Genomic DNA, 17500 nt, shown 5'->3' with positions numbered 1-17500 from the left:
ATTTCACCCGATCCGACAGCGATAACGAGAGCAATCGATGAGAGAAGAACAATCGGAAGAACCGGCAGATTTCCGGGCGCAGCGGCGAGGGCGAAAGCGACCGGCTGAGTTCAAACACTAACGGCAGTTTTACCTCTAGACTGAGAATGTGAAGGGGTCAAGACCTGGGATGAATGTACATTGATGTTTTTGTATAGAGTGCGAAGCGTGGTGGGGGTTCTGTACAGCTTTTAAACGAGAGAATGAAGATCGCCGATACGCTGAAAACAATCCGAATCGCCACGCCCCCCCACCCCAGACCACCCCACCCCCCCACCCTGATGGTTTTGCGCATATGTTTATCAGCTTTCTTCGTGTTTCAGGTTGGGATGGGGATTACAAAGCTGTGAAAATCGTTTCAACCTACTTTGTAACCAAAGATGCGAAGCAGTGTAACTTTTTTATTTTATTTTACGCGCATCCTTTCCTTTGTATTTTTTTTTCCTCTTTGTTCCTTCCTCTTCCACGTTTTTCTCTTTTTTTTTGCTTTTTTTTTTTTTTAGCATGTTCTGCATGATCTGTAACTTTTTTTTTTTTTTTTTTTTTTTGTCGAACCACTTTCTTACCTCATATTTGTATTCGGCACTCTTATTGTAAGATAGCAGGCTGTGAACAATGTAAAAAATAGAAAATAAAGTGGGTGGAAGAGACGCGGAGGTGGCGGAGACGAAAAATGGAAAAAATTTAAAAAAAAACAAACAAACTAGTGTTTCTGCACACTAGCCGCAGAAAAAATGAAGTGAGCCATGTTTTGTTCATTTAAATGGTGTTGGAATTTCATATGCCAATAGTTTTGTTACATTGCAAAATTTTAATGTATTTAAATAAATGCAATATTCAAATTCCACACGTGGCGAGCGTCATTTCACCTGGGTGGACGGAGGAGGCGGAGCTTGAGCCCACATCTGCATATTGCTCGATATATGCGAGCGGGATTAAAAGGCCTGTAGATGCGCAAACATCCGGTTTCTCGCACGTTTTTCTTTCAAGAATCGGAGAACGCGGACCACGCTGATGCTTCAGAACCTTCGCCAGGCCATCAGCCCGTACGCTAAAAAAGATGGTTCTTCAAGGGTTCTATACTAAAGAAAGTGGTCCTATGTAGAACCATGATCAAGAATTCTTTGCGTGGTTATAGGGGTCTTTGCGTCAGGTTCTTCAGATCGATGGAAAACTGTGTTGTCTGGTTCTACATAGAACATGTTCTATATAGCACCAAAAAGGGTTCTTCTCTTCTGTCAAGCTGGTAATAATTTAAGAATCCTTTTCAAAAAGGTTCTGTAGAGAACCATATGCAACACATTCTCCATCAATTTGAAGAACACTTTCATCGTGCACAGAACCCTTTAATTATGCAAAGGGTTCTTTTGAGTGTTCCATTCGCCTGACTAAAGAACCACCTTTTTGTAGATCATTTATATGCTGTACACTTTTAATAGTGATTTAAAACAAAATGAGTGGGTAAACATTACACTCATAAAAAAACATGGTTCTTCAAGGGTTCTTTAGTAAAGAAAATGGTTCTATGTAGAACCATAAACACTCAAAGAATGAAAGCGTTCTTCAGATTGATGGAGAATGATGGTTCTACATAGCACCCAAAACGGGGTTCTGTCTTCTAACAACAGAAGAACCCTTTTGGGTGCTATGTAGAATTATTTTGAACATGGTTCTGTATAGAACCATCTAAAGCACATCCTTTCATGATGCAGAGGGTTCTTTTGCGTGTTTATGCTTGGCATAACAGTAGAAGAACCCTTTTTGGTTCTATATGAAACCAGATACATGTTCTCCATCAATCGGAAGAACCCCTTTAAGATACGGCGAATCCTTTAATCATGCAAAGGGTTCTTTGAGTGTTCATGGTTCTATATAGAACCGTTTTCTTTACTATGACACACCGTCTTTAGGACTGTGTATAGAGACTGGACCAACATGTTCATCTGTTCAGATGTTATGGGAAAGGAAAGGCCACGAAAGGCAGCCAATCAGAACAGAGCTCATTTACATACACCAGTCTTAAAGCCTGTTTAATGTAGAGGATAAAGAGAGGTGGGAAAGTGGTCACATAAAAATTAATTATGACCATTTTTTGTTACATAAATCCACCCAGATGTTATTAGTGGACCTCAGAACAACGAAAGGCCCTTTAGGAATGACCGGTACGCAGCACACCAGGCCGTTTCTCTTGATTCGGCGGTTAATTTTGGAGCTGTGGTCAGTTCACAGTGTAAAGGTGAGGTGAATTTGCAAGACTGAACTTTCCACGCAGCTTATTTGGGGACCGTTGTGGTTTCAGCTGTCGGTTCAAGAAGCAAACAGGAAATGAACATCTTCCCCTCGCCGCTCTGTAAGGTCTTCTGTTTTTCTCAGACACTAGGGGGCGCTCCTGAGAGAGTCCCAAATGAATGGGTTGATCTGGAGCATATGAGCAAAATCATAGTTCATAAATGCTGAAACACATTTAATGTAAAAGAATAGAAAAAAAGTAAAAAAGATGTTTTGTAGTAAAATTTTAGTCAAAAACAAACCACTTTAAACTTTTTGTCAGCATTATGTAAGAAACTTGAGACATGTAGGTTCTCTGGTGGTTCTGGATGGTAAATAAACTGTCTGTGTTGTCATGGTGATGTCTGGTTCCTATCACCACCGCTGTAAAGACATCTGGTTGGGCAGGTTTCTCTGCAAAGGAACCCTTTATACATCAAACCACTCCGAACGACTGTTTATATCTGGTGGAGTTCCCTTTAACTATCGCTCTAGATTAGAATAATAGCCAAGTTGGTTGAAAAGCAGCATCTGTCCCTCTTGCATCCGGCGCAACACTGTGATCATCAGCTTAGGTTGATTTTGGTAACGTGTGTTTGGTAACCAGCCACAGTAGCCACGTTTACAAGCAGCTTGATAATCCCTTAATAATCCGACTAATAGCTCAATCGGAATAGAATACGTCCACGTAAACAATCAATCAGAAAATCCGTAGTCCAACTGAGGCCGTTTGAAATAGTTTCAATCACTTTAAACGAGGTGGGTAATCCTGTAAATAATCAGTTAAATAGAAGAATAATATCCGTGTAAACGCCTGTATCCGATTACATTCCCTATCGGAAAGTTTCAGTCCGTTCTGCATGAGCGTCGCGTCACAGTGAGAGTTTATACCGTTCAACACGGCGGAGCAGAAACTGGTCTGCAGAGGAGACGAAGTTCATGCTCTGATCTTTAAAAGACGGCGGCGGGACGGACGTCCAGCTTATGCGTCTCAGAGCACGACGTCTTCCTCTCGGCCTTCTTTAATAAGGACGTGTGAAGGACGTTTTCCTGAGTCTGACGTCATTTTAAAGCAGTTAAAGACACAATCACTGCTCACTGCTGCTCATCTCACTCTGACTGGACTCACGGGATACTGGTTGCCATGGTAACATCTAGACTAAGCGGTTCTCTAGGCATGCGCATCATTGTGGATCTGATTAGTTGTAGTGAGCAGGTAAACGAAGGTTTTCCATCAGATTGTTGAGTAGAGTGAGAATAAAGACCTCAGTCTTGATCTGTAATCAGGATGTGTTCAATCAGACGGTCAGAAAATCTTGGCATGTATACACAGCCAGTGTGTGGTGGGTGAAGCTAATCTGTGCATCAGATGTAAAAACGCTTTTAAGGATTTAAAGAAAACGTCTAAATGTGTGACGGGCTTTTAGTTTGAGGCCTCCTCTCGAAAAGGGACAATATGAAATGCTGAACCTATCAGGAGAGCACAGGAGAAATATTTTGTGTGCACAAGAAAGCACATCAGGATTTAAGCGTTTTGGGGTTTGCATACAACTTCAGTTACCAACAACCAGATGGACGATGCCGAGATCAAAGACAATATGCCATTTGTTTAATGAAACCTTATAAAACAAATTTTAAAACACGTCTGTTTGACAAAAACAACAAAAAGCCTCTTTTCAACATAGAAACGGTCTCTTCGTTATCGACCCGAAGCAGCTTCCCTCTTCGTTTATAAAAAAGGAACATTAACTAATGTACAAGGTCACTCGGGAAACAACACAAAAGAATGGAAACACAGCAACACTGGCTTTGTGAGAGAAGGAACCGCCGCCGAATACAAACGGGAAAAAAACCTCAGTCGGTTCCGTTGGAGCATCAGTGCCTCCGTATCTGACGTGTGAAATGTGTCTCTTCAGCCAAGAAACTCAACAAAACATCCATCGCTAACAGCTTTTAACCAGCTGGTGCTGATTAGGCCGTTCCGTCGTCCTGGTCGGGTGTGGGTCGGTTTAGCGCTCCGTCACTGGGTCAGAAGGAACATGTGACCTCAGTGAGTGTCTCTCATTGGTCTTCGGGGGTCTCCACTAGCCCACGGTGACGAACCGGCCGCCTTTGCTGCTCTGCTTCGCCGCTGCCATGCGCTTGTCCTTCAGGATGCGGAACCGCTCGTTCAGGGTCATGGCCGTCTGGTTAAAAACAAAGACAGAAAAACCGCTTCATGCCCGGCTCACGGAAAGCAGCCTGGGGTTCGGTGTTCCGCGTCATTTTATTCTGGAATCCACATTCCTAGAGATTTTTTTTCCTCCAAATAAACTACAAAAGATACTGATGGTTACAATACATACATAAAATACACACGAACACCGCATACATACATAAACAGAAAAGGTGAGGCGCATATAAACAACAAAAAGATGAAAACGCTGGGCTAATTAGTCTGATTACAAACTGAACACCTACCCTGACACAAGCTTCAACCCTCTGCAGACTTTTTACCCTGTTCTTCAGTGGTCAGGACCCCCATGGACCCTCACAGAGCAGGTACTGTTTGGGTGGTGGGTCATTCTCAGCACTGCAGTAACACTGACGTGGTGGTGGTGTGTTAGTGTGTGTTGTGCTGGTCTGAGTGGATCAGACACAGCAGTGCTGCTGGTTTTTTTAATCACCTCAGTGTCGCTACTGGACTGAGAATAGTCCACCAACCAAAAATATCCAGCCAACAGCGTCCTGTGACCACTGATGAAGGACTAGAGGATGACCAACACAAACTGTGCAGCAGCAGATGAGCAGTCGTCTCTGACTTTACATCTACAAGGTGGACCGACAAGGTAGGAGTGTCTAATAGAGTGGACAGTGAGTGGACGTAAAGGTGGGCGTACTGAGTAAACGCAGTATGTACCATATTGAGGGTAATTTCCTTAAGACGAGCTCCTCAGACAGACATTTACCTGTTTTCCGACACTGTTGATGTCGAACTGCAGGGCGACTCCTTTGGGCGGTTTTCTCTCAGACTCCTCTGCAGCGGGAGGGGCCGGGGGCGGGGCTGCGGCCGGGGCCGGGGCCGGTGGGTGCAGAGACCACGAGTGGGCCGGCCTGTCAGGAGAAAGCAGCTCTGTTCATCACTGTGGACACATCTAGCATTTCTTCATTTACAAGTGAACGAAAAAGAAAAAAAAAATCTTAATTATTAGTTCAAGTTAACGCAGAGATTTTAATTCAAAGGTCACTTTTTAAGCATTTCTATCGGTCCATCAAACCTTTTACAAAATTTGAAGGGCAGCTGCTGTAATATTATAGAAATATAAAAGTTAAACAAGTAAATAAAAACAGAGGCAAGTGTTGTATATAATATATGTTGTTTGTAAATAAATAAATAAATAAATAAAAACCAGAAAACAGGCTGCCAAAGGGACTGAACAGCATATATTCGCTCTGTCCATCCTGTAAGAAGCTGTTAGGAGCTATAAACGGTGAAGGGGACTATATTTGATAACTGTAAACATACTCCGGCTGTGTTCTGGCAGTGGGGTTGTCTATGGAGACGGTGAGAATGCCGCTGGAGGTCAGAGGAGTGCGCCACCTGGTGATCACAGGGTAGAAAGAGATAAGTACAAAACTTCACGTTCAATAAACTACTTAAATATCACTGCCGTCGGAATAAAACCTCATATCTCCAAAACGGTCAACTTTACAGGAGAAGGAAAAAACCTACTCTACTTTTAATGCAAGTCAATGGAACCAGACGTCTTTCCAAGCCATTCTGAGCCGTTTCTTCTGGTCCATTCATCATGAAATTTACACACAGTGTAAAGAACAACAGGCCTTTTCTAATTATGTCAAAAACTGAAAAACGACAAAAATGGAGATACGAGGTTTTGTTCCGACAACTGATATGTATTGTAAACTCCATCACATATAAACCATTTTAAATATTTAATAGTCAACACAACATACAAGCACACATCTGGCCTGTATTTGGGCTCCACAATCGCTTGCTCATCATTTCTGTCATCTCAATGATTTCTGTGGCTGATTATTTGTTTACATGTTTGAACCCATGTTAAGTATGTTGGTCAAAACAACGCACGCCAACCGTTCACCACCTCGGTAGTTCATTACTGTAGTTTAATAACCGTGGGGCAGCCTGCAGAACCCCCTCTGGACTTTTAGGCTTCTTCCAAAAATCAAAATGATCCCTTACAAAGATGTTGCCTTCTAATCGTTTAAGATATCGCAGAGACCAGTTTATGACACCGGGAAGCCACCACTGTGAATCACTCCGAACTGCTTGTAAAGGTTCTACTTCATCAGGAAAGAGCAGAGCACAGGTTAAAAGATCTGAAACTACCTGCTGTATATCGCTGCAAAACCTGGCATCTCCAAAAACATTTTTAATGGAGGTGAATGGAGAAAAATTATTTTTTCCAAGACGTTTTGGACCATTTGTGTTGGTCAGTTCATATTACAGCATAAAGGGCCACTGCCTTTTTCAAATTATGTTTAAAAAAAATAAATAAATAAAATAAATAAAATATATACGTATGGTTTTGTCCCGACAGCAATGATTTACACCTGCAGACGGTCACACAGAAACTCCACTGTTATTCATAGACATTACTGCCCTGATCATTAAGAGAGAGACCTTTTTTTGTAAAATACAAGCCTAAAGTGGCCAGACGATCTGATTAGGCACAGCTTTGCTTACTGACCAGTTAACAGTACTAAACGATACACTACACTGCCGCATGTGCGCACGCACTCGGACAGACGCTCCACACAGAATCAGGTGTAGAATCTCAGCAAAGCGACTGTTTCTCTTAATAGTTAATAAATAAACAAACTAGCATTACTTAAATATGTTAAATGCGTGTTAGAAAGCTAAAATTTTGTTTTAAACTCGAAGCATTTACTGCCTTCTTTTATTTACATCTGCTTGTTATGGCATAATATGACAAATGTAATGACTGTGGAAAATAACTGCAGTCAGATTAAACAACTACAATCAGATGATTATGTAATAATTGTGACAGGCCTAACTGTGCTATTATACTCCTGAGAGGGAGAGGGAGAGAGAGAGAGAGAGAGAGAGAGAGAGAGAGAGAGAGAGAGAGAGAGAGAGAGAGAGAGAGAGAGAGAGAGAGAGAGATAGATAGATAGATAGATAGATAGATTAGATACAGAGGGAGAGAGAGAGAGAGAGAAAAGAGGGGGGATAGAGAGATAGATAGATAGAGAGGGATAGAGACAAAGAGAGAGAGAGACAAAGGGAGAGGGATAGAGAGAGAGGGATAGAGACAAAGAGAGAGAGAGAGAGAGAGAGAGAGAGAGAGAGAGAGAGAGAGAGAGAGAGAGAGAGAGAGAGAGAGAGAGAGAGAGAGAGAGAGAGAGAGAGAAGAGGGGGGATAGAGAGGGGAATGAGAGAGGGGAATGAGAGAGAAAAAAAAGAGAGGGGGTGATAGAAAAAAGAGAGAAAGAGAAAAAAAAGAGGGTGATGGAGAGAAAAAAAGAGAGAGAGAGATAATTTTCCCCATTGTGAGACTAGTGTGTGTGAATGACATTTTAAACATTAATATATTTTATATATATATATATATATATATATATATATATATATATATATATATATATATATATATATATATATATATATATATATATATAAAAAAATATGAAAAATATGACACGGGCGAGTCCTGGAGCACAAGTCTACGTCACGTTATGCAAATCATTCAACCTAAATTACTGCGTTCTGATGACGGCACTTGGTTATATAAGAAGCGCCCACTGCTGCCAGAAAGCGGAGCTCTGCCTATGGGGTTTTCACTGTTGTGTAAGCTTAACTATGGTGAATGTCCACTTCACCAAACTGGCCCTTTCTACTGACTTTCGTGCAGCGCAGCGCAAACCCGTTTCACTCCCAAACGGTCAAAGCTGCACTAGGGGCGGAGTTAAACTCAAAGTCAAGTGCGATACACCCGGAGTCTTACGGTCGGGTTCTTTGTGCTCTCTGTGCTGATGGTGCTGGCGTGCTCTTCTGCACATGAGCCTGGACCTGTCAAAACACAGAAAGACAGTCGGTTTAGCGCCCCCCCAGAGCTGCCGTAAACATGTAGGCTGCTGCGTTTGCCCCACACGGCCCAAACTGCTACTTCCCTGTTTGAATCCATGCCATGGCCACGATGAGAGACTAACACTTAAGACCACCTGGAATATCGATACGAGTTAGGGACACTCAAAAAGCAGGAGGAACGGACGGAATTGGCTCTGTACCTTCAGGCCTCTTCGGGACAGGAAGGTGGCCTGGCGCGCCTCTCTCTGCTGCTCGGGAACCGGAGGAGCGTTCCTGTAAACACATGAACCTCCGTTATGAAAGGAAGGACCTTTCACACCTAAGCAAAGACTGCTGTCTGAATGAGGTGCAATGCAGGACAGACAACTGGAACAGGTCTTGTTTACATAAATCAGTCACACAGTAACAAAAACAACCTGTTTAATTTTAAGGCATAAAGAGAAAATATGCACGGAGAAATTAATTATGATGTTTTCGGGATATAAAACCACACAAATGTAATATGAGCCTTTTATGGCTGCGTTCACATTAGCAGGTTGAAGTGGCACAGATCAGATTTTCTGCCCTAATGTGACTCAGATCTGGTGTTTTCAGGGCTGTGTGGACGCAAATCTGAGCCACTTTCACATGCGGTCCTAGATCAGGTACGTGTCCGATTCGTGGCCACATGACCTTAACGTGACACTTGGATCGGAATTCGCGTGCGCCGTCATTCAGCGTTACCGTGGCAACAGCACCGAACAGACGTTAAAGCCTGTAAACGGTGGAAAAGCAGCTCGTCTCACCTTCTTCTCCTCCGTCTGGCTCTAATAACGAAGCTGAGAGCTGATCAGAGTTAATGATCTTCTCAGCGAAGCTCGTTCTGCTCGTTAGTTTGCGCTGATGATGCAGTGATTCAGTCACGTGACGTCACTGAGTAGGAGGAGCTCATGAGGGTCAGTTCAGGCCGGTTCATCACATTAATGACAGATTTGAGTCGCTGACCTAAACGAGGGTGAACCGTCAAGGGTGAACCAGTGTACTTCATCGGATGCGCTCACCATTTCCTGCGGAGATGGAAGGGTCTGCGGGTCGGAGCTTTGTGTGCGTCCTGCCACCTCTGTGCGGGTATGTGCGTCTGTCTGTGCTGAGCCTCACGCCGCACAACAAACGGCCTCGTTCTCTGTAACCAACACAGCGAGGAGATCAACACACACCAACCAAACAAGAACTAGAAGTGAAAATCCTCACTGGAAAATAGGAGAATTGTGGTGCGACAGCGTAAAGCAAGAGATGAGGTCGGGCAGGAGAAGATAAACTGATAAATTAAGATGTTTACCTTGTCGACACTTACAGTCTAAGATGAGTGTGAGGCCATCAGAAGGTAAGGAAAACATTTAAGAACAATATTGTCAAGAATACCACTTTCTTAAGACAATAGTTAAGAAAAGAAACTTCTTAAGAAGTCGCTCGAAGAATAACGCATTTCGTTAAGACTTCTGTAATACTCCTTAACTTAAGTCGTGGGCTGGAGGTCAGGGAACCAGCCCTGTGACCGGAAGGTCGCCGGTTTGATCCCCAGGACCGACAGTCCATAACTGAGGTGTCCTTGAGCAAGACACCTAACCCCCAACTGCTCCCTGGGCACCGTGGATAGGGCTGCCCACCGCTCCGGGCAAGTGTGCTCACTGCCCCCTAGTGTGTGTGTATTCACTAGTGTGTATGTGGTGTTTCACTGCACGGATGGGATAAATGCGGAGGTGAAATTTCCTCGTTTGTGAGATTAAAAAAGTATCACTTAACTTAAAGATTTTCTTGAGAATTACGTTAAGAAAGAAAAAAAAAACAAACAAAAAACACATTTAAGTAGATTTTTTTTCTTTAGACATATTTGTGAATCTGGCCCCAGGACTGGCCACCCCTGACACATGTATTATTATTATTATTATTATTATTATTATTATTATTAAATTAGCGTTTCAGTGAAACTACTGGCCTGTTTATTTTCTTTTATTATTTTTTATTTTTGCATCTTGAACAGTTAAGTACCAAGTACTCGAGCACCCATGAACATCCCCAGAGCCTTGGATACACTACACAATACAAAAAGACTGGGCATCTGAACCTGACCATCAAGCATCAGGTTCATTCCAGTTGACCAGGGGTGTCAAACTCAACCATATATTAAAAAATCTCCACACATCTGTGGGCCCACATTTTTATTTCATTTACCCGAACTGGCCAACGTTTATTCAAAATAGCACAGGCACACGTCCCCAGGAGCTCCGTCTCTCAAACGCACTTATTTGCTTGAATTAGACACCTGGTTTCTTTTCTTTGCTGCAAGTTTATCAAGACTTGGGCTCCGTTTCTGAGCTGCTGAGCTGCCATCGAGGGTTTATGGTGGCAGAACTGCAGCTGAAATGCGTGTTTGGTGATGTGTCTGGCGTGGAACTGAGGTTTAACCGCTGCCCCATAGACTGTTATTGGGGTAGGAGGGCTAAAGCACACATTATATGCAGTGCATGCTGGGTACTATAGTGCAGCAAGATGTGAAAAGTGCTACTAATAATAGAAAAATAAAATATTTTTGCGGGCCAGATAGGGTTGTGTCGCAGGCCTTGTGTTGGACGTGTTCCACACACTGTAAAGTACTATTTGGACCAGAACTGGAACGGTTTTATACAGCGAGGTGGGGTAAATGTTTAATGACCGATCCAAGCCGGGTACGAAATCTCATTATGTACCAAAGAGGTTCACGTGGAACTGTTGAGCTGCCGATCCGTAGACACTTCCTAAACAGTTCGTTCCATGTAAAGGTATTTATTTTAATTAAAGTCGGAATTCATTCAACATCGCACGCTTTTAGCATTAGGGCCCTTAAACTGTAGATCCACAGCCAGAGGACGGGAGTGGGAGCAGAGCAGCGTGAACCCGCTCCAGCATCGTTCCTTCTGTCGAGGCGGACAGCCCTTCCCCTGCCTCTGACTACCTCTGCAGAAAAAAGCCTGCGCAGCACAGAAGGTTTAACTAGTTCTCATTTAATGAAATCTAATCATTTCTATAATGAAGGTAACGTGTGCAGAGTCTGGTCAATATGTTCAGGGCATAAAACATCATAGTAATGGATCATATGGAGCGGAGCGGTTTCTTGTGCAAGCGAAGGAGTAAGTAAGGATTATGCAAAGTCTTTATGGTAAAGTGCCTCTGGGTCTGTAAAAGTAATTAATTTTTAAAAATTATTATTATTATTATTATTATTAGGTCCAAGCTTGCAGTGCATTAGACCCTGTTGTTTTTATTAGAGATTTTATTATGTTGACAATCTTTTGCATGTTCTACAAACCTTTGTAGGTCAGTACATAAAAATATAAACCTATTAGTTTCAAAGCCCACTGCTCATTGTTCATGAAAAACGAAGGCCTTTTTGATGAACTCTGACTTCTTTTCAGCCTCTCTACCCTTGAGGCCCAAAACTACATCAGGGCTTACTAGGCCTATTTGGCTCTTAGTGCATGAGAGCTTCTTGTGCTTGTGTGTGCTTGGACCCACTCATTGCCAATTGCAGCTATATTTATTATTATTATTATTATTATTATTATTATTAATAAATCTCCCCATGTTTAAGTAACCCTGTGGAAACACTGCTTACATTATTAAATGAGTGATAGTACCTGAGTGAACGCTGAGCGATTGAGGGGCACTCTGCCTTGGCCCGGTCGACTCGGTGTCCGTCTATTCCGAGGCGTTCGACTCAGTGCTGGACGGTTGAGTGGACTGACGCCTTTCAGCAGAGTGGTTTTCCTGGCAGCCAGACCGGTGATGATGCCCTGTCCTCGTCGCTTTCCCCCGGCAGTGGGCACAAACTTCCTGCCACGGACGAACAATTTCCCTGCACCTTTTCCTGAAAAGCCAAACCAAATGAAACCACACGTTACAGACGGAGCGCGACAACCCCTTCAGACAAAGTGTCTTCACGCGCTGCATAGCAACAACAACAGCATCCGTTTCAGCAATCAGACGGGGCAGAGTAGGCGGGCGGACGCGCTACTATTCAGAAGTCTTACATTCACCAATATCTTCCTTGGGTTTTCCTTAAATGTGGTCTTGAGAAAGGTCCTAAGAAAATATCTTTTAAGCAGAAATTTCTTCTTAAGAACTCTTGGTGAACGAGGCCAACATAAAACCAATTTGGTTGTAAATGAGATAAATACTAAATACATATAAATACCTAAAAATATTTCTAAAATTTTAGCCCTGTGCAATTCACAGATTTGTAGTATTTTGCAATAAGTTGATCAAATTAATCTAACTGGGGGAAAAAAACATTTAAAAAATTTTTAAAAACAGGGGCAGTCGTGGGCTGGAGGTTAGGGAACCAGCCATGTGACGGGAAAGTCGTTGGTTTGATCCCTAGAGGCAACAGTACATGGCTGAGGTGTCCTTGAGCAAGACACCTAACCCCCAGCTGCTCCCCAGGTGCTGTGGATAGGGCTGCCCACCGCTCCGGGCAAGTGTGCTCACTGCCCCCTAGTGTGTGTGTGGTGTGTCACTGAACGGAGGGGTTAAATGCAGAGGAGAAATTTCCCCGTTGTCGGACTAATAAGTGTCAATTAATCACGTCACGTAACTTAAAAATAAGAAAGAAATGAAGAAATTAATTTCAAAAAAGTGTCCAGAATTATGAAGAGAACAGCTGGAATGGATAATTAAAGTAGTTCAACGATATACAAACTCTACAGGCTTTAAATATTGAACAAAACATGCAAAACAAAAAACCTTGTGGCATCTAATTTGTATTGTTCCTATGTAAATATTATTAATATATAATATATTAATACACTGTAAAGAATGACGGTGGTTTAAAGTGACCTGGTTGCCTTAAAATTTTGATTCCAATGAATAATAAAATTAACAAAATGTAAACACACATTATTCTTTTAATTCACTGCCAGAAATTTAATGAACTCCAATTTTAAGGCAACCAGGTTACTTCAAGTTCAAACAATCATCTTTACAGTGTGATAAAAATCATTTAATATACGCGACTATCAAGTGCTTCCAAACTTTTCTGGCGATTTGTTCTACAAAGTGCACAGAAGGAGAAGGAGCGCAGCTGATGGAGGCTGTTGTATGCGCTGAATGTACAGGTGACCATCTCCTGACCCCTCTGTAGTGGTGCCCCCGCTCGCCTGCCCAGGCTTAAGCGGCTCCTCACGGCCAGCTTGTGCTTCTTGAGGGCGGCCCTGTGGCTCTGGAGCTGCTTCTGTTTCTTGTTTAACCGGATGATGTCATCTGTGAAGGGGAACGACAAACACAGCAGTCAGAGTTCAACTGATGGGCGCACAGCAAATGGGGAGCAAACACCATTAAACACCCTTATTATCTGGTCTCTGCCAACAGTGGGACACAGACCCAGCTGTAAAATAGTCTGTAGACACCAGCGCTTCTTCTGAAATGAAGGACATTAACAGTGACTTTGCCCCCCTTTGCTCCAGTAACAGCATCCACTCTTCTGGGGGAGGCCTTATACTAGAAGCTGGGACTCAGCTGTGGAGGAGGATTTGATTGCATTCATCCACAAGAGCATGAATGAGGTCAGGTACTGATGCTGGGCGATCAGTCAACCCTACATCCGCCAATAAAACAAAGCTGAAGGGCTCAGAGCCAAACGGACACGGGCTCCATCGCGCACTCTCACAAAAGACGGTTCTTCAGTAAAGAGAATGGTTCTATTCAGAGCCATGAGTTCTATCCAGAACCATTTAATGCTTTAATGGTCCTTCAGATGGATGGAGAGTGTGCTAGAAGGTTCCACTCTTAAAAACAGCCCTACACAACACCAAAGGGGCTTCTCCTATTGCTTTCATGTCAAGCTTGTCACCCTTTCTGGTCCAACATAGAACCAAAGGTTCTGCACAGAACACTCTCTATCAGTCTGAAGAACCATTCCTCGATGCAAGTAACCATTTAGAACTCTAAATGGTTCTAGAGAAGCGGTTTTGATGGGGTGTTTTAAGAGAATATGGCTCAGTTTTTGTAAAAATGAGCTTTATTAAAGAAAACTACGAACACTTCTACCAGTCTGCCATTCAGTAACCGCGGTTTTGGGTTCATATTAGGCGCTGAACTCAAACACAGTTACACGGAACCTTCTGAATAAGAGTCGTTATAACACAAACCGCCTCTATAACTCATTTATATGACAATCTGTATACCCGAAATGCTGCTTAGCTTTTACGAAGCTAAACTCAGCTTCTTATTCCTATTCGCCAGCTTTTTTGTTCGAATTTTCCCGTTCCACCTTAAATGATGCGGCAGCAACGTTCTGACTCTGGCGCCACAGTACAGCGGCGGCATCTTTTAAGGTGGAACGGGAGAATTCGAATAGAAAGCCAACTTGAGCCGTTAGCTTGTCCGATAGCAATACGGCCGTTTTAACGTTAACTCACCGAGAGACATGTCCACTTTGTCGGGCCCCTCCGCGTTACCACCCGAAGCAAAGCCGGATTTATCCATGACTGAGGCGAAATGCGTTAAATTTACCGAAATAAAAAATTAAACGATCAAATTTAAACCCAGAACCTAACGGCTAACGGCTAACTCTACGCTGTACCACTGCTGCGCATGCGCCACTTAGGTTTATGTGCGTCACTCGGAGGGGCGGAGTCACGGCGTGACGCAGGACGCTGGCCTTTGTTTTGTTTTCTGCCCTACAAAGAGATTATTATGGACGCCACTTGAACCCCAACGCGATTCCAAGTAATTATTCGGGAATACTATCTCGTTATTTTAAGATACCAAGTCACTGTTTTGGGATACTATCAGAGCCGCTTTATGAGGAGCCTGGCCACGCCCTAATCCCCCCCCCCCCGTTATAACAAAAGCAGGACAGCAGAGGGCGCCCGCGAGTGAGTCCTCAATGAATGGGAGTGAATTGAGCTCAACGGCTAAAAAACGAAAAGTTAGAATAGTTTCTAAACACTCGCCCAGAACTTTCCTTTAATTATAGAAAGTAGAAGGATGAGTTTCACCAAAAAACAAACAAACAAACAAAAAAAAACAAGAAATCTCACCGATATATTTCGGGCAGCAGGAGGCGGGGCTTTACTGCCAGAGCGGGATGATTGATGGGCGAGCGGAGCAGTTCATTGGCTGTTCGCGCTCTCTGACGTCATGAATGAACATGGAGCGCCGTTTTAAACCCCTATATAAAATATAACAGCGGTGTTAAAATGTTTTATACTGCTCTGTTTCACGAAATGAAATGAATGTTTAAGCGTCTATAAACTATGATTTTAAACGCTCCATATCAACCCATTCATTTTGGACTCGCTCGGGAGCGCCCTCTGGCGTTGGTGAAAACCAGAAGACATTGCAGGGTGGGAATTCTCCTCTACAAAGTTCTGTGGAATTACCACTTCCTTCTTGGTGCTATCTAGAACCATTTTTAAAAGGGCTCTATATAGAACCATCCATCAAGCTGAAGAGCCTTTTTGGTGCTGTACAGAACCATATGCAACACATTCTTGATCAATCTGAAGGACCAATTCTCCATGCAAAGCATGCACACGGTTCTATATAGAACTCGTGGTTCCAGCTAGAATCATTTCCTTGAAAACCCACCTTGTGTAGGAGTGTATTGTGACCACGTCAGCACGACGGTAACAACAGCAGAACCCTTTTTTGGTGCTTATACAGAGCTATATAGAACCATTTCGCCATGCATAGAACAATTTAAGCGTGCAAAGGGGCTCTTGGAGTGCTCGAGGTTCTATTTAGAACCACTTTCTTCAGTAAAGAACCTCTGAAGAACCGTCTTTTTTTAAGATCGCGGGATACAGTTTATAACAGAATTTCTGATCAAAGACAAAAAGTTACAAAGCACGTTATAAAAGCTTTATAAAACGATCTATTACGTATCTACTGCGGGCCCCGCCCCCTGGCCGGCGCCGGCCAATCAGAGTCGCTGTTATGGTGTTGCGAAACAGCAGGCGCGCACGTGAGCGGCGCCCGTAGAGCGTGCGCTTTTCATGCTTTGCGTGCAGCGGTGCGCGTCTGCGGGCAGGAGAGCCGGGAACCTGACCACCTCAGCGGCTTCACCCCCGAGTTTAGAGCTCCGAGCGGCGCTTCTGACCTTCTTACACCGCCGGGCAGCGAGCATGTCTGCGAGGAGAGCCGAGCTGAAGCGGAAGGCCGAGGCGCTCGGCAGCGCTGCGGAGGGAAAGAAGCGGAAGGCCGAGGAGAGTGGAGGAGAGAGGGGAGGAGAGAGGGGAGGAGAGAGGGGAGGAGAGAGGGCCGAGAGGGGAGAGAGGCAGGCCGGCTGGCTGCAGCTGGAAGTGGCCGAGCTTCGAGCTCGAAACGCCGCCTGCAAATTCAACACCAAGCGCGTCCGTTTCCTCTCCGAGAACCAGAAGGTTCCCCAGGGCTGCGGGGGGGTTCTCTACTGGATGGCGAGGGACCAGAGGGTGCAGGGTGAGACCACCGGAGCCTCTTCAGCCACTCGACTGGTGCAGCTGCCAATGCAAAGTTTAGAGGAGAACTCCACCAAATTTTCAGAATTTCTGGATGAGATGTAAACAGAGAGACTCAGAGTGGGTTTTTGGTGCGAAGTGGTTCAGATGTCTTCACTGTGGTGGTGATAGGAACCAGACGTCACCATGTCTACAACACAGATATAGACATTTTATTTAACATCTAGAACCACCAGAGAACCCACACTAGTTTAAATCAGTCATCGGGCAGTGAATTCAGAACCACTTCATGTAGGAATTTTCTGTGAGGAGCTTTTAGAGGTGGACGTCTGGTTCCTATCACCACTGCTGCGAGCAGTTCTGACTCTGAACGTTTATCTAGAACAGAGCGTTCCACATCAAACCGCTCTGATTACATCTCAACCAGTTAATTGTATAGAATTTGAATAGAATTATAATAACATAGAACCACTTGTAGGGTGAAATGGTTCTTCAGATTGATGAATATGTGTTGTATATGGTTCTATAGAGCACCAAAAAAAGCTCCTCCTATTGTTATAAGCTTGACATCATAGCAATAGCAGAACCATTTCTGGTGCTATATAGAACCCCAGTCTCTGTCAAACGGAACCATTTCACCATGAAAAGAACCTTTTAAACATGCAAATGA

General features: G+C 43.7%; 3 protein-coding genes across 4 annotated transcripts in view; 2 read left to right on the top strand and 1 right to left on the bottom strand.

Annotated features, from left to right (window-relative positions):
- tsc22d2 (TSC22 domain family 2) overlaps positions 1-886 on the top strand; it is a 44976-nt gene extending 44090 nt beyond the window's left edge. For both annotated transcript variants that reach the window (XM_017703470.2, XM_017703469.2), the window contains one exon: positions 1-886. This exon is cut by the window's left edge and continues 1280 nt beyond it. The gene's annotated coding sequence lies outside the window, so the exon portion shown is untranslated.
- A 3008-nt stretch (positions 887-3894) lies between these two features.
- LOC108430768 (UAP56-interacting factor) lies at positions 3895-15058 on the bottom strand. Its single transcript, XM_017703468.2, has 9 exons — positions 14809-15058; positions 13523-13651; positions 12031-12260; positions 9418-9539; positions 8578-8650; positions 8295-8359; positions 5813-5887; positions 5256-5400; positions 3895-4493 (listed from the first exon to the last, which is right to left on the bottom strand). The coding sequence occupies exons 1-9, from the start codon at positions 14873-14875 to the stop codon at positions 4392-4394; spliced, it is 1008 nt and encodes a 335-aa protein (XP_017558957.1). The 5' UTR covers positions 14876-15058; the 3' UTR covers positions 3895-4391.
- A 1285-nt stretch (positions 15059-16343) lies between these two features.
- The window catches only part of LOC108430687 (CPD photolyase), a 12628-nt gene continuing 11471 nt past the window's right edge, over positions 16344-17500 (top strand). Inside the window, exon 1 of the mRNA XM_037535164.1 lies at positions 16344-16831. Within this exon, the coding sequence (XP_037391061.1) occupies positions 16390-16831 (442 nt within the window). The 5' untranslated portion in view covers positions 16344-16389. The remainder of the gene's footprint in view (positions 16832-17500) is intronic.

Source organism: Pygocentrus nattereri, chromosome 2, assembly GCF_015220715.1.
Source record: "Pygocentrus nattereri isolate fPygNat1 chromosome 2, fPygNat1.pri, whole genome shotgun sequence".
In the NCBI taxonomy this organism is placed as follows: domain Eukaryota; kingdom Metazoa; phylum Chordata; class Actinopteri; order Characiformes; family Serrasalmidae; genus Pygocentrus; species Pygocentrus nattereri.
The sequence above is the reverse complement of the archived record's forward strand: the minus strand, read 5'-3'. Positions and strand labels throughout refer to the sequence as shown.

Bases quoted from the DNA above. Each gene is read 5' to 3' on its own strand.
- LOC108430768 (XM_017703468.2), bottom strand. From the start codon at position 14,875: ATGGATAAATCCGGCTTTGCTTCGGGTGGTAACGCGGAGGGGCCCGAC. The intron at 8,651-9,417 runs GTGAGCGCATCC...ATGTGTTTACAG, and splicing joins TTCCATCTCCGCAGGAAATG to GAACGCTCCTCCGGTTCCCG. The intron at 5,888-8,294 runs GTAAGACTCCGG...TGTGATCACCAG, and splicing joins AGAGCACAAAGAACCCGACC to GTGGCGCACTCCTCTGACCT.